Below are 17,891 nucleotides of genomic sequence, written 5' to 3'. Positions count from 1 at the left end.
ATAATCTGCTGTACAACTTGAATATGGTCCATTGTACTAAAGCCACTTCAAAAGCCTGCCTGTTCTTTTGGTTGTGCTAGATCTAGAGTCATACAAAGACTATGAGCCAAAGCTTAATAAATCTACTTATTAAGCCAAAGCCTAATAAATCTGACTATGCAATCTATTGCATAATCAGATTTCTTTGCTCTGGCAATGAATATTTCAGTTTCAATGAGAGGAAATGTTTAATCACCGTACCAGCCTTGACTTGCCTATATATGCCCATAATTTCATGGATGTGAAGTGGCCATTGAAATCAATATAACCTTTGGATATTTTTTGATATATTTTATCTGTGTGGTCATTTGAGTGGTTAAATCAGGGAAGAAGAGGAAGCATTCAGATCATCGAAAAGAAGAAGAAGAATAAAAATAGAACAGTTATGTCATTTGCCAAAGAATATGAGACTGAAAATGGCTGAGTGAAGGATGTTACACAGGAAAGTAAACATAGGTTGGGTTGTGGTCTGAGTTATCAAGAGGCAAACTGGTTAAGAAAAGGTTCAAGATGTTTGTTGGGAAGATGGTGCGAGTTGCTAGATATTCTGGTGAATACATGGACAGTTCAGTTTAGCTCATTATTGACAGCAAATATCTAAACACTTCTTCCAGATTTATCAGTGGAATTAAAGAAAGAAAACTTTGAATTGTGAACATTGAAATTGCCAAGGAAGATGACCTCACTATCTGGGTATTTCAACTATAGAACATCAAACTTCAGTGAACAGTTAAAGGTATCAGAGTTTATTAAAATTTGGAGAGCTATACTGAAGAAACAAAATGCAGTGAGGAAATTTTAAGGCAGAGCAGTTCAAAAAGATTCTAGGTTTGGCTTTGTATCAGAGGGAAGCCATCTGACATATGCACAATATTGTCCTTGTGATAAAGGACTCATTCAGAGTATAGTATGAATGATTGAAATAAATAAATATAAATGGTTGGAATGAATGTGAAAGTAGTGCTTGCTTTTATGGATTTCTTTTTTCTGAAATAATCACAGGCATCAGATTTGTTATAAGAAATCATAGAGCCAGAGTGAAATTTGGATTGAATTTTCTTGAGTATTTTTTGTTTAGATTTTTTATAATTTTTGGCATTTTTTATAGGAGATTTTTTTTTAGTGGTGATAAAAACAAGTTAATTAAAGAATAAAGGAATGAAGTATGTGTGTGTATGAAGACTCAAGAAGTGGAAGAACAGTAGTAGAAAATATTGAAGAGAAATTCATCAGGACCATATATAATTGCTTAAAATAGAAAAGCCATCAAACCTCTGAAATAATAATATTATTATTATTATTATTACATGACACCTCCAAGGAGTCCAAAGACTCATCAAGGGAGGACACCTACTCTATAGCTCTTTGTCTCCACCACTCAATCCACCAACTACAGTGAACTGCATCATCTATTCCAATGCCATCTAATACCCACTACCACTATCATTACTAGCATTTTCACAGACAATCACAAACATCCATGCCCATGGTGGGATTCAAACATGAACAGTTCAGTTTAGTTTAATTTATACTTAATGTGTATACTTAATAACAAATATACTTAATTTCTTCATATTCCAAAAATATCACATTATAAAGTAGCAATATCAGTAAATAATTTTTAGTTTCTTTTTAGTTCCTTTAAATTTCAATTTTTCCTGCTAGCAAAGCATGAAAGTGCCGACACTTTTTTTTTTAATATATATATATTAAAAAAAAAAGCACTGGAATATCAGACAGTACACTCAACAAGAAGATAAATCAGTTCAGAAGTTAGATAGATGGGTTGTATCATTAATGAGGAGTTGCAAATAAAACAAAATGTTATAGATGGTATTTTTTTTATTATTATTATTCAGGCCTCCATGGAGTCAAAAGACTCATCACGGGAGATCCTTCCTAGGAAACATAAAGTTTATCAAGACTCATCATGGGAGGTCCCTCCTAGGAAACACAAAGTCTATCATACCACTCCTTAAACTCATTGACCATTCTCACTCTCACCACTCTATCAGGCAATGCATTTCATGGTTCAACCACCCTCCATGCAAAGAAACCACTCCTCACTCTCTTGCTCACAGTTTCCTTCTGTAACTTCCAGGGATGGCCCCTTGCCATCACTCCTCGCTGTTCAACCAAGCGAAAGAACTCCCCAGTGTCCACCCTGTAACTACCTTTCAACTGTTTAAAAGTCTCAATCATATCACCTCTCCTCCTTCTATCCACCAAACTCTGCAGTCCACACTCTCTCAGCCGATCCTCATAACTAACATTGTACAGTCCTGAAACCATCTTTGGTATCTGCCTTTGTACCCTTTCCACAGTTAATTTATTCCCTTCAAATCTTGGGGACCAAATCTGAGAACAATAGTCTAAGTGTGGTTTGATCAGGGTCTTATAGAATGGAATGATAACTCTTTTGTCTCTGCAGGTCAGCGTCCTTCTCATTATTGCAACAATCATCTGTGTTACCTTCACCACCTTTGCAATATGTCCCCTAAATTTCAGGTTTCTATCAATCATCAACCCCAGATCTCTTGTCTCCCCTACTTCCTCCAGTATAGCTTCTCCAATAGAGTATGCAGTGTCCCATTGATGTGTCCCAAACCTCAAGACCCTACATTTTACTGCATTAAACCGACACCCCCATTCATTTGTTCATCTGTCTAGCTTATTCAAATCCTCTTGCAGGGCTACCACATCTGCACTATTACTAATAACCCTTCCCAGCTTCACATCTGCAAACCACTGAATATCCCCCTGCAATCCACTGACAATGTCATTGATATAAAGGTTAAGCAATATAGGTCCCATATCTAAAATACAAAACCTAGAAAGGCAGCTGGAGTAGGTGATATTTGAATGGTTCAAATATTATTATTATTATTATTATTATTATTATTAAAAGAGCCCTCCAGGGAGTCATCGAGGAAGGCTACATACTACACACACTGAATTCATTCACGTTGCTTGCGCACACGACATCCAATGGCAGTCCGTTCCAATCATGCACACTCCAAAAATCTAGCTGTTACTCCCTTCTTGATGGCATTCATTCTCAACTTCCAAGGATAACCACCTCTCAATCATATTGTTCCACTTTCTCCTGTTTTCTAGTGTCTGCAGTTTATAATCTGTCTTCTTAATCAGTATTCCACAATCCTGATATCATTTTTAACACGCTTCTTTCACTCTCTTCACTGTATCAGAATTGCCACAAAAACCAGACTTATGCACAATTGTCCAAGTAAGATCTTATCAAAGCCTTGTAAAGAGGCAAAATGACTTCCTTATCTTTACACGTCAAACTTCATTTCAGCATTGCAATTATCCTCTGAGTTATATTTCCAATCTTTGCTATATTGCCCTTGAACTTCAACTTCCTATCTACTAAAACTCCAAGACAGCTTGATCAGTTTCTTCTAGCATGCTCCCACCAATATAATATGACACTGGATATCTCAGAACACTGAAGTGCATGACTTTGCATGTACTAACATTGAAATGATAGCCATTTTCACATGTTCACAATTCCAGCCTATTCAAATCATTCTGCAAGTACTGCATATCAGCGATATTTTCCTGACACAAGAACTGATCCTTGTTTCACACCACTGGTTACCTTGAATCTTTCAGACTCACTTTTGGATATACCACTATATATATATATATATATATACCATATACCACTCTTGGATATCTGTCAGTCAGCCATCCTTTTATCCATGCTAATATTTTATAATCCAATCCCATATTTTCCAATTTATGCACCAGTCTTCCATGCTGTATCTGTCAAAAGCTTTAGCAAAATCCAAAAGTATCATGGTGTATTCATTTCCCTTTTCTAACTCATTATTATAGATTATTTAGCGATTCCCTGTCAATCCATTTCTGAATGTGAGCCCTTACAAACCTTTTCAAAATCTGCAAATTATATCATCTGATATCAAAGTAATAGCCAGTTCAGCTGAACAATCTTTTAGCACCTGTGCTGATATCCCATCAGTTATTGCCGAATTCTTATTATTCAGTTTGTGCAAGAGCTGTAATTCCTCCACCTCATTCACCTGAGTTTCTTCAATCCTGATATCATTCGCCCCTGCTGATACCTCTTCATCCAGTGAAGAGGTATTAGCAGGGGCGAATTCTCCATGCTTGCTATGCTTGTTGCACAAACTCATTAGTTGAGAAAGAAGTAATATTTATTTGTTAATAAATGCATGCATTTATAAGCATTCCATTTAGGCTTTTATTTTTGTAGACAGAAGACATCTTAAACCTGTGCAGCAATAATTGAGCTTTGTGTTGTGTATCTAAGGCCAATGCTTGCTCTTCTAGTCAAAGCTACCTTGGCTTGCTCGGTTGTAGGAGCTTCCAGGTTCTTGCTGCAGCACTGTGATTTCATTCGTGCGAAATAGCCATTTCCGCTCCCTACACATCAACTTAAACACAGGCCATACGTAGTCAAAGTAGCTCTAGCCAGTGAGCTTCAGCCAGCCTTTACAAGTGTGCGTGTTGGTTGTAAAATTAAGCTTGTTGGTTGTAAAATTAATAAAAGTTGTATGACGATGCTATTGACCAGTTCATAAAGAAGAACCGTAGAGTAGAATTTGTATTCAAGTAGAATATCATTTGTAAAATAAATGTTGTATTTGTATTATTAAATGTACATAAATTTCTAAATATATAGTATTAAATGGTCAGTAATTCATTATTCTGCTAATCAGACTTCGATCACACCTCTCACTCCCTCAATGATAAAGAGCAAACGTGAATTTCAAGACCAGCATTTGCCCCTGGGTATCAGTGAGTTCATGTATATTCAAAAGGTCTGGTCAGAATGTTGAATCACAGATGAATGGAAAAAATGAAAATAAAACTAAACATACAAATTACAGAGGAATATCCCTAACGAGTGTTTTGATCAAGCATACTTGAGAAGACGCTTAGAAAAATTTTGGAAGACAAACTCGGAAAAGAACAAGCTGGGTTCAGGCTGAACAGAGGTTGTCACAATCATATTTTCACTTTAAGATGAACAGTTGAAAGTTTTTTCACATGGTTATACTATAAAATAAAGATGCCAAGATGTTATATTCTTGGTTTAATCCTTTATCCAAGTGTAAGCAAACAAGCTTTGCATGTGAAGTAACTTCACAACTGGACTACTTGTATAGAGGCTGATAACTTCACATCAGTTGCCTTAGTATTCCATTATGCAATGCACATATCCTTACAGACATGTATAATACTGTGCATTATGGGAAGGACCACTACTCAGACTGGTTTCAACTTTATTGAGGTATGTTTAAGTGCAGGATACCTCTCCATAAACTCTGAGTGATCTATATGATCACTCTAAATCTCATTGAGTGACTAAACTCATTATTCCTGACCTAAATCACTCCAGGAAAGGAGGTTCAGTGGTGGTTCCACCCAGCGATTGGCAAAAACTTGCCAGCGAGTAGACCCTCTCTACTCCACAGGAATTAAGCAACCCAATGATAAGCATTAATAAATGTTATCAGTGGGATTGTAGGAATCAGACCTGGAAGATTGAGGTCTCAGCAGTGCATAATATAATATCTTTTATAATATGCACCACATTATAAAAGAGAGTGGCACCTAACCTACAATCAAAAAATTGGACATGTTAATCTTAGCTTTTTACTTTATGTAGTATGATGTTATTATTCTCTTAAGTAAATCAGTACAAGTCTGCAGACTTGTATAGGATTTATGTTATTAACATTAATAGAATTTTATTATTTTATTAACATTAAACTTCCATGAAGTCAAATGACTTATCACAGGATGTGCCTTCTAAGACAAACAGAGCTCATCAAACCATAAACTCAATCAATGCTTGCAAATGCTCAGAAATGCATTATACTTACAAACTGCTCTCTATGCAAAAAAGCCTTCTCCTCATTCCCCTGCTCATGCCCTCCTTACAACATTCAGGGATGTTATATCTCTCTCCACCATCTCTTCCACATATAAGTGGTAACAACCCCTCTTACCAACTTACATATATCAAATAATTTTAACAAGCCTAATCTTCCAAGAATGAAATGTTCAAATGTATTGTGAACAGAAGGAAAAGAGGGATATGATGTATAATGCTGCTCTAAATTAAACCACTCTTAATATCTCATATGGAAATGCATCACGAAGAGATCAGAACTAAAAATCACTGGTGTAAGTTGTATCGAGATGAAATGAGGATTGAGAGCAAGCATTTTTTCTTCTTCTTTTCTTTTTCCATCCATCCATCCATTCATCCATCTTCAAGGTCCACCTTTCTTAATTGGGTTGTGGGGGGGCAGCAGCTGCAAGAGAGACTTCCAATGGTCACGATCCTCCCCAACCAAGTTCAGATGTTCTGGTGGGACTCCCAGATGTGTCCACCCAAGGTTTTGGATACAGTCTATCTAGCGAGTCCTCGGCCTTTCATGTGGCCTCCCACCCTCTAGCTTGGCAAAGAGGGCCTGCTGGGAGAGCCTCTCTTGTGGCATTCTGACCAGATGCTTGTACTATTGTAACTGTGATCTCTACACGAAGAAGTTGTTAACGGTTGAGTATTGAGGGGTTCCCAAATTCCAGAGCTTCTGATCCTATTCAGTCTTGTCAGCCGTGCAACCCCTCGAAGGAACCTCATTTCAGCCGCTGGAATTCGTGTCTGCATTCTTTCAGTCATTACCCAGCTCTCGTGACCATAGGTGAGGATGGGGACATAGACTGTATTGAGGTCATACAGCTTTGTCTTCTGGCTTAACTCCCACTTCAATACTACCAAACAGCTAAGCTCCCACAATATTGCACTTCTGAGCCAATTCGAGTATCTAATTCGAATATGGATCCAAGGTATTTAAACTTCTCCACCTGCCTCAGTGTGACTCCACTGACATGTAGAGTGCACTGGGATGGTTGTCTTTAGACCACAAATGTTTCCGTTTTGCCCACACTGATCTTCATCCCGACTTCTGCACAAACAGCTATAAACCTATACAGGGTCCGTTGGAGGTCATCTGTGGCAGAGTGGAGAGTGGTGAGCAAATGAAATTGTTTGTTTGATAGATATTATTGCATTTAGGATGGACCTTCCTAATTATTTCCATCTCATTAATGTTCAAATTAGAAAAATAAGTATTTGGAACAAAAATAGAAGGAAAAAAAAGATCTAGAGAAAAACAAAGATGTGGACTGGTTAATGAAGTTAAGAGTGCTTTAGAAGATTGAAATGTAAGAGCCAGTGAACTCTTAAGATCTGCCAAATTTTATCAATTTGAAAGAAGGCTGTTAACTGGAAACTATTCATGATATATTGTTACAATATAATATCTGATATACACCTTAAGGGTGTATGCTAGAAAAAGGATGGCATTTAGATAGATAATTTTTGCAGTCCTTTGTAAATATGAAAACATTTATAAAATGAATTTTTAGGAAAAAGTAACAAATATAACTGATTTATATGAGACAGTCATACCTTCACTAACACCTGGCTGATTTTCATCTTTGCTGCTGGTATTTTTCTGCGATGAACTTTGAGAACCATTTGTTTCTCTTTCCACATTATCTGAAGTGTCTCGAGGTTCACTTTTTATCAGAGGTTGTGGGCAAAAGCTTGATGAACCTTTATAGGGTAGAAGGATGTATCTCGGTGTATTAGGAGAAGGTTGAGAAATCTGATGCCGATATTCTTGGCCTCTCATTGGCCAAATGGGAAGTATCGAAGGTCTGTGTGTTCCAAAACTGGTGATATTTTGTTGCTGTCTGTTATAATTTACATACACTGGAGCTGGAGCTGGAGCCCTAACTGATATGAATTTAAATTTGGACTCCATATGAAAGTCTGAATGTTCAGTCATATTATCTGGAACCATCATATCAGACTCAGGCTGCATATTTTTAGATTGGAGCATCTGCTCATTCTTGTTTTGACTATTGACTATAACTGTATTACATTTTTGGACATAATTTTCCATAGTATTTGATGATGAAGACACTGTTCTTCCTGCAAACATAGGATCTGAATTCTGAGTTGATAATATTGGCATAAGAAGTATATCTGGACCTTGTGATCTGTTTACAGTTTCACTTTTAGTGGGAGCTAAAAAAGATCAATATAATAAAAATGTTTATTTTAAAACTAAATGTAAAGACTGCCATCACGAAACATAAAATTATAGTCAATGAATCAACAGCACTTTGATATTTTGGTATATAAGTTTTATATAATTATATATAATACATATTATGTAATTTCTATGTATGCTTTTTATGTATAATTCATTTTCAATTTATAGTCTTCCAGCTAACCAGAGTAAGATAGACAACTGCTGATTTCTCATTGTAACTAATTACTATCTGAAACACTGAGAATACTACAGTTGATTTTTATGAGTTGCAGACTAAATAACCTGAGTTTTCAGCAGGAGAGGAACTTCAGTTATCTATGCCAAAGATTGATTAATGTGGTAACCAGCTGAAAAATGGACTAGAACAAGTTATTCTAGCAGTTAAACAGAACTGAACCTGTAACCCTCTTTCTTCTGCCAATTAGAGCTACAAACTCACCATAAGTTCCATGGTGATTTATATTTAATAACATCAAAAAAATCTTCTACTTCCAATTGCTTATATATAAATCCATGATCATCATCATCAAATTCTGATATTTTATCAGAGGAGGGAAGTACAGGATATTTATGATAATACTGCCTGAAAGTTTACATCATTACCAACTTCCTATTAATTTTTCTCTGAATTAATCTGTTATCTGTCAGACTCCAATATGTATCTTATATTTCAGATTTCTAAGGCACTTCTTACTGTATCAATCCACTTAAATCTTGGTTTTCCTTTGACTCTTTTTCATGTCCATTTCTTTTTTGCTTACTTTTCCTCTTCCATTCATTTTTAAGTGACCATGCCACCTTATATTAGTTCTACTTGCACATTACACATTCCTAAATGCTAACAATATCACATTCCTTCCTATTATCTAAATTTTTAATATGATTTGGCCAATGATACTACTGTTTTCTCCCCAGAACTATATCTGTGATCTCCAGTCTTTGATCACGTTTTATTTCTAATCCAGCTTTCAGATCTCAGATCCTTATCAGAATAATACCGGCCTGGTTGGCCAAGTGGTTAGCATATCCACTATCCAACCAAAAGGTTTGGATCCTACCATGGGCATGGATGTTTGTGATTATCTGTGAAAATACTAGTGGTAGTGATGGGCAGTAGATGCATAGGTGTAGATGATGATTCTATTTTTTTTTTTTACATGTGTAAGTTTCTGTGAATATGTCTAGTGCTGTACACAAATATATGTTTGTGGAGACTGAAAATTTGAAAGATGACATTAGGACAAATATATTTAGTTAGATACAGTGTCTGATGCTATAATAAAACTGTTATGTTTGCATATATATGCATGATACCTCGGCAACACTGACAACCTTTCCTGCTACACTGTTATCTTTCACTCTTCTCAATAGTCTCCTGATATTCGTCCTCACATCCTTCTTATGTCCACTTAGATCATTCGTCCCTACAGTCATAACTAACTTTCTTGCTCGTTTCTTCTTCATGCCTTAATTATCCTACTCATTCTCCCACCTGGATAGCAGACCTTATGGACTCTCTCAGTAACTAGCCCTCTAATTATGGAATCTCTACACTGCTATCCTGGAATCATTCATCACCTCTTTTACTCTTTTTTCTTTCATTCTGTTCTCTTGCACACTTTCATTAGTTTCCATTAGACATCTAACATTACCCCACATATTGCTTATTTCATTTTTCATTTCCAATAACTGTTTCATTAAATCTTGCATTAAATCTCATCCCCCGACAGTTTCACTCTCTATCACTCCCGCAATCTCACTACCTCTCGTTCTGCTGTACCTTACTTCTGGTTCCTCATTCATACTTTCATTTGCTCCCTTATCACTAACTTTTGCTTCTACATCTTTGCATTCTTTCACTCCCTCGATTTCTCTACCTTTTGTTTCATTTCCATCTTTGGTAACTTTTTCCATAACTTTCACTTCTGCATCCTTGCATTCTTTCATTCCCTCAGTTTCTCTAGCATTCTTTGCATCGTGGTCTAACAATGTATCCCACTTCCGACAAATCCGTACTTTCTCTTGTCTCTCATTCATTCTCTCTCTCCATCTCCACAAACACATCTCTTACACTCTGCCATGCATACATATTGCACTCACAACATCAAATCAGTTTCAAAGTCTGTGTCACCAATGGCATTTGACTTTCACAGCGGTCGAAGCCTGCATGGTTGACCTCGTGACTGCCATTGTGTTATACTTAAAAAGGCAATTTAGACTAATAAATCTGGTAGAATTCACATCAAAAATCATGAATACACACTTCGTTATCAAAAATAGATAATAAAACCCTGTCTCCAGATATTCTATGAAAAATCTCATTCACGCTAATCTGGTAATTTCCCCTTACCAACTTATTCATCTTGAACATGTCTCCCCTCCCCTCTTCCTTCTATCCACTAGGCTCTGTAATTTACATTCTCTCAATCTGTCCTCATATTCTGCATTCCAGAAACTATAAACCAATTTAGTCAATCATCTTTGATCCATATGCAGCCTGATCAAAGTCTTGTACAAAGGAATCAAAACATCCTTAATTCTACATGTCAGTGTTCTCCACATCATTCCCATAATCTGCTGTGTCATCCTCACAATTTTAGCAAAATGTCCACCAAATTTCAAGTTCCTATCCACCACAATCCTTCATCTCCTCCACCTCCTCCTCCAAAATATCCCCACCAATCCAATACTCTGCATCCCATCTTTGCTTCCCAAATTTTAAAACCTTACACTTTGCAACATTAAACTGACATCCCCTTACACTTGCCCATTCAGACAGTATATTTAGGTCCTCTTGCAAAGCTACAACATCTGCTCACTTCTCATAACTCTCCCAAGCTTTGCATCATCTGCAAACTAGTACCGTATATCACCATTTAAGCCCTTTGCAATGTCATTTACATACAAATTAAACAACAATGACCCCAAAACAGATCTCTGGTGCATGCCACTAGTGACTTTCCTATTTTGGGATACCACTTCCCCATACAAAACCTGTTGATACCTATCAGACAGCCAGTCTCCAATCCAACACACTAATCTACTATTCAATCCATTGTTCCGGTTTGTCATGTGGCAATCTATTGAAAGCCTTTGCACAATCTAAATATACTACTGTATATGTATCCCCCCTTGTCCAATGCATTCGTCACCTTGTTATAATAAGTAAGCAGATTGCTAAAACATGATCTTTCTCCAGCAAACCCATGCTATCCCTTCTAATGCTATCCACCCAGTTCTGAATCCTTTTCTTCACTGGCTTCTCCAACACCTTGACCACAACTCCAGACAAGCAGATTGATCTATAATTTAAAGCCTTAATCTTATCACCTCCTTTGTGAAGTGAAACAATTTTGCCATCTTTCCATTCCTTTGGGACTTGGGCTAATATGAGAATCATGTTACAAATGTAAGGAATATAACTCCCTGGAATATTTCCTCAAGATATGCAGTGATATACCATCAAGGACCATGACCTTGTTGACATCGTTTACTCAATTCCCCATATACCTCCTGCTCACTCACCATTAGTGGTTCCTCTCCCTTTCCCACTGCTCTCAAGTTCTGAAGTATGTTACAATCACAAGGATGGAATATTTTAATGAACTGCTCATTTAATACCTCTACTATGAGGGGGGGGGGTCTGGAAAGTTCTGATAAATATCTAGAACAAAAACTAATTAATTTTGTCTTCTTATATATATTTTAAAAGAAAAAGAACAAATTATTACAATTTGATGAAACAAAGGGTTTTATAATATGTTCTTTCTTGTGATTATGTGAGTTCTGATAAACACCTAGAACTTTCAGATCCCCCCCCCCCTTGTATATCCTCCTCAGTGTTTATCATTTTCCCATTATCATGACAATTAAAATTAAAATTGAATCCCGATGGAAATATTCTTGTATATATTCTGGGTACTAAATTCTATTAAATTTCAGCCATCCAAAATAGAATTATTGCAAAATATAATTTCAACATGTTTTGCATCAGCAAATGGTCAGATTAAAACAAACAAAGAAACAAAAAAACTGCGATGGTTGACATTATTATTATTGTTATATTTATGTATTTATTTTTGTTCAAATTCCAACTACTTTTCAATAAAATTGGTCTGGCCAATGTCCCAGAATACTTTATATATGGACAGAACAAAACAAATCTAATATATGTTTAGGCCGTTTAAACACATCTATGAAGATGGAACAGATGAAATGAAAAAATATGAAAAATCCTTTACCAGTCATTTAGCCTATTTTATCCTTTTCGTTGCTTTCATTTCATGTTTGGTGAAAGCCAAAATCTGTACACTGTTTGGATATGATGTAATCAATTTGCTCAAAATTTATTTGACAGATTTGTAATTTGCTCGTATTCTGCTGTGATGAGAAAACTCTGAAGGAGATCAAGACAAGTAACTGGGCAATATCCGGATTCTTTGACAAATGAATCTTTCTCTCTCTCTCTCTCTCTCTCTCCCCAAACCATTCATAATATTTTTAACATAGAGTGAATGATACTGATCAAAAGATCAGTCATCCCTCCAATCTACCATTATCCAGTCTATCTCTGCTTTGCTTTGCTTAATTTGTAGTAAATACTAACTTGCTAAGTGAGTCTTTGACTCTATGGAGGTCTGGGGATAATAATAAAAAAATACAGAAACATTACAGTATAATTCACCACATTTATCCAGTGAATAGGATAGGTGTATTATAAATGATTTCACAACTGCTTAATGTCATCATAAAGAAGATAAAATAAATTACCCTCGAAAGAATATTGCTCTTGTTTCTGAGTAGTGGAAATTTGGGCAGAGTTAGTATTAACAGTTTGTTCAGCAGGTGCAGTGAGTTCCATTCCATGTAAAACCTGTTGACGTATTGCATCTCTCCTTTTCTCTGCTATTGCAGTTGTATCACTTGTTGATACTTGCAGCTGTGATACCTATGAGAAAAAATAAATAAAAAAATTAAATGATCATGAAAATTGTATAATAGAGATTCCCAATAAAAAGTGGTTTTTATTCAGAATCTTAAATGTGTTTCTGCTGATTAAATGTAATAGCAATATTTTATTAGACTTATGCATATTTTAGAAAAAAGAATTCATTACTCACCAAAGCACAGAGCTCCTTTCTAAATTTTTTCTATTTTAGCTTTATTCGGTTAAATGGAGATCTTCAGCCTTATTCCTGAACTGAACTTTTTTTTCAAAAATGATGCAGGAATTTCATCCAACAAAATGGTACAAGTCATTTGGAGAGACTGCTGCTGGAAGGTAGAGAAATTAGTGTAGAGAATGAATCTGATCAAGTAAGAAACGATGTGAAAGTGCTGTAGAGTAAGAAGAAGAGATTGAATGAAATGGTGGTTATGAATAAAGAAGTGGGTAGCATGAGTATAGAGAACAAGTGAGCAAGACAAACAGGGAAACAGGGAGTGTCAGGGTGGACAGGGGAACACAGCATGAGAAAGGTTGATGCTCCAAGAGGATGTGAATGCATGTGCAGACAAAAAGGGAAAGGGATAACCTGGGATCAAAGGAAAAACAGTTGGATTTGAAGAAAGTTTTAATATGAATAACGAGAAAAAGAAATCACTCAAGTTAAGTAGGAAAAGTCACATCTAATAAGTGGTATCTGTGAAACTTGTTATAGATCCAGGAATGAGCTTTTATGTTTGTATACAAATGCTAGAAGTCTAAGAAACAAGCCAAATTAATTGGTTGCATTGATTGAGTCTGTTCACTCAAAAATTGTTGGAATAAATGAGACATGGTTGGGTTAGGATGACATCCTGATAGGAATAGAAATGGAAGGGTATGATGTGTTTCATGAAGATAGAAAGGGTGAAAAGGGGAGGGAGGGGGTGCTCTTGATGATAGAGAAAGAGTTATGCCCATATAAGGTAGAGAGGTGCAACAGGGAAATAGTGCGGCAGTATGGTGTGAGATAGAGGTGAATAGAATGAAATGCTTAGTCAGATGTTGTTACAGACTTGGTAAGGTGGATGGTAGTGACCATGAACAGGCACTTAAGTGCCCATGACCTTCCAACTATACTTGGACCTCGCAACTGCAACTGTAACTCAAGGTTAAAGTGGTTAGCCCCATGCCTCCCAGTGTGTCCTATATCTGTAGATGTGTGTTCATGAGGCTGGTTTGCATGTTCTGCAGGATGAAAACCCAAGTTTCCAGGTGAAAAAAAAAACAAAACCTACTGCCATATGAGACTGGCTAACTCACCTTTCATCGAAAGAGACTAGATAAAGGATCCTCACATCACTGACGGGAATTGAACCCAGGTCTTTCTGATCAAAGAGCTTCATCTATATTGATTGAGCTATGGAGGCTTATATAATCAAATCAGCCAAGCAAATAAGAAAAGCGTGATCATTATGGACGATTTTAATTATGGAAATATAGAATGGGATGATGAAATAGCAACTGGAAGTAAGAAAATGAATTTCTCAAGTTTTTGAGGGACAACTGCCTCAAACAGTATGTAACAGAGGGCATACCAGGATTGAGGATCTTGGATTTGATCAGAGTATGTTATTAAAAATCAGGTGTCAAATCACCCTCCAGTTGGTGAGAGTGATCATGAAGTTGGGCAGTTGGCAGCAGTGTGAGGACCTCCATGAGGAAAGGTTATATGTGGAACTATGAGGCTGGAATGACTGGAATGGTGTAGCATTGGAATGAGGAGTGGGCCGGAAAGGAGATCAATGCTGCTTGGGTGAAATTCAAGAACTATCTAGTAGAAGCAATGTCTAAATGTATTCCAATGGTCAGACAATTAAATAAGGTAGGTGTGAAATGGATGAATGAATAAGCATGTGATATAGAGGAAAAAGTCATTATGGAGGCAACATAAGAGGAGTGGTAATAATCGATTACATGAGGATTACAAAGAACAAGCAAGGACTTGGTAAAGGTAGCAATAATGAAGTATGAGCAGCAGTTAGCTAATGAATCCAAAAAAATTCCTAACAAAATCTTTCGATATAGCTAGCAAAAAAAGAGTGATTATAGTAGGATGAGATTGACTGGAGAAAATGGTATAAGAACAGGTGGATCAGAGGATGTAGTTGAGATATTTAATGAGCAGTTCATAAAGGTTTTTCATTCTTGTGAATGTGACATCATAGAGAGTTTGAGAGCAGTGATGAGGAAGAGAGACTGACTGTAAGTGAGCAAAAGTGATAGGCTGTGGGACTTCATACTATATCACCATTTATTTCAAAGGAATGTGCCAGGAGTTAGCATCTGCCGTGACATATTTGTTTAATATGAGTTTTGCATCATAAAGTATTATTACCAGAATCACTTACATTTAATTTTAATGTCATCATTTGTAAAATTTTTAAGAATAAAATTTCAGGATTATCCTTACAACCCACAGATCTTCTAGTAAGGTTTGATGTAGTCTCACTTTTTACAAATATTCCTCTGACACATGTGATTGAATTGTTTCATAAAGACTTTCCTCCTAATATTGTAAAATTATTTGACTTTGTCATTAATTCAGGATACTTAAGATGCCAGTACAAACTATATAAACAGATAGAGGAAAACTATTCTATGGGGTCTCCCCAACTCTAGCTAATTACTTTCTGAAACATTTCGAACAACATATTCTGAATGATTTTTCACCTAAACCATTGGTTTGGCACAGATATGTTGATGATGTCATGTTGGAAGTTTAATGGAATATTTACAGCACTGGGAAAGGATTAAAACTAATTTTAATGCTTCCAGTATTTTGTGCTTAGTCACTGAGACATCTTCAGGGATTATAAATAACTTTTGTAACAACACACTGAAATACAATACAATACAATACAAAGTGAAACACATGGGTGATTCTAAACTCCTATCTGGGTGGTGTGCTATAGAGGCATTTGTAGGTAGTATAGGATGCAAAGAGGGATCTCTGATAATTAATGTTTCCCAAATTTTGGGAAGTTTTATGCAACTGTATTTATTTATGCGGGTGTTCTGAAACATTCTCGGCCTAACAATGAAAAATCAAATTTATAATTTCAAAATTATTTTTATTTTTCAACATAATCTCCATTAAGACTAATACATTTATTCCAGTGATGCTCCAGCGCCATTATCCCATCCCTGTAGTGGTTCTCAGTAAGATCTGCAAAATACTCCTCTACAGCTGTAATCACCTCTTGATTCAAAGAAAAATGCTGACCAGCAAAGAGGAGTTTCAGTTTTGGGAAGAGATAGAAGTCAGAGGGAGCCAAATCTAGGGAATAGGGTGGATGTTCCAACAATTCATAGTGCAGATCCCTTAATTTTTCCATTGCCAAAACACCTTTGTGGGCAGGTGCATTGTCCTGATGAAAGATGATTTTTTTTTCTGCAAACTGGGTCTTTTCTCAAGAAGTTTTTCGTTTAGTCTGGTTAAAAGATCGGAATAATATTCCCTGGTTATTGTTTTACCCTTTTCAAGATAATTAATAAACAAAATACCTTTAGCATCCCAAAACACTGATGCCATGATCTTTCCTGTTGATGGAACCCACTTTGTCTTCTTCTGGTGTGTACTGGAGAATCCAAGTCTCATCTATAGCAATAAATGGAAGCATAAAATCAGTTTTATTCTTGTTAAGATGCTCCAAGCACTGTTCAGAGATTTTCATGTGAATGTGTTTTTGATCAGTTCAGCATCCATCTTGTGCAAAGCTCTTTCATTTACAATTCTTCATGCAAAATTTCTACACATTGTTTTGAAATGTCTATAGTCTCAGCAATTTCACACACTTCGATTGGCCGGTCATCTAATACCATATTGTGCACTGATCAATGATCCATTTCTTAATTGTTGAAAACGAAGGAGAAGAGTGCCCATAATGTCGTGTTGTACATGAAGCTGCTAAAGAATTGTCAGCATCCTTGACCTTTCTGTTTAATCTGAGTCTCGGGTCTCGGTTAGTCCCGAAGGGGTGGAAAGAGGGGAAAATAGTTCCACTGCATAAAGGAGGTTCCAAGACTGCTGTTGTAAATTACCGACCGATTAGCATATCAGGAATCGTTGTCAAGGTCTTGGAGAAACTAGTCAAGAGAAGAATACAGGATTGGATAGATGAAAATGGGGTACTGTATGGGGGACAACATGGTTTTGTGAAGGGTAGATCATCCCTCAGTAATTTGCTCACGTTTTATAACACAGTAACGACTGAACTGGATAAGGGTAATGGGTTTTCAGTGATTCTACTGGACCTTGCCAAGGCCTTTGACAGGATACCACATGGAACCCTAATCAGTAAACTGGAGCAGATGGGGTTGGTGAGACGGATAGGAGGGTGGTTGATGGAGAGATACCAAAGAGTGGTTTATTCAGGAGTGGAGTCCAAAAGACAGCTTGTGACTAGTGGTGTGCCGCAACATTCTGTTCTTGGACCACTACTTTTCAATTTGTTCATTAATGATATAGGAAAGGATCTGAGAGGAAGTGCTCACTTGTTTGCTGGTGATGCAAAGTTGGGTAGAGCAATTGTGAGTGCACAGGATGTCAAAATTTTGCAGGATGATTTGGATAGTTTAGAGGACTGGGCTAAGGAAAATGGATGTCAATTTAATGTGGCAAAGTGTAAGGTTATGCATTTTGGAGTGAAAAGATTAGCAGCAGTATATCACATTGGTGGAACCGTACTCCAGGAGATTGATGAGGCCAGGGATTTGGGAGT

General features: G+C 36.5%; 1 protein-coding gene across 1 annotated transcript in view; it reads right to left on the bottom strand.

The window, feature by feature from the left end:
* LOC150100962 (uncharacterized) overlaps positions 1-17,891 on the bottom strand; it is a 111,892-nt gene that overhangs the window by 16,545 nt on the left and 77,456 nt on the right. The window contains exons 4-5 of the mRNA XM_090401559.1: positions 12,954-13,131; positions 7,532-8,155 (exon numbers count right to left, since the gene is read on the bottom strand). Of these exons, the coding sequence (XP_090257685.1) occupies positions 7,532-8,155; positions 12,954-13,131 (802 nt within the window). The remainder of the gene's footprint in view (positions 1-7,531; positions 8,156-12,953; positions 13,132-17,891) is intronic.

The sequence above is a fragment of the Typopeltis vanoorti genome, chromosome 12 (genome assembly GCF_054136105.1).
Source record: "Typopeltis vanoorti isolate ZY-2024b chromosome 12, IOZ_Tvanoo_1.0, whole genome shotgun sequence".
NCBI classification, from domain to species: Eukaryota; Metazoa; Arthropoda; class Arachnida; order Uropygi; family Thelyphonidae; genus Typopeltis; species Typopeltis vanoorti.
The sequence above is the reverse complement of the archived record's forward strand: the minus strand, read 5'-3'. Positions and strand labels throughout refer to the sequence as shown.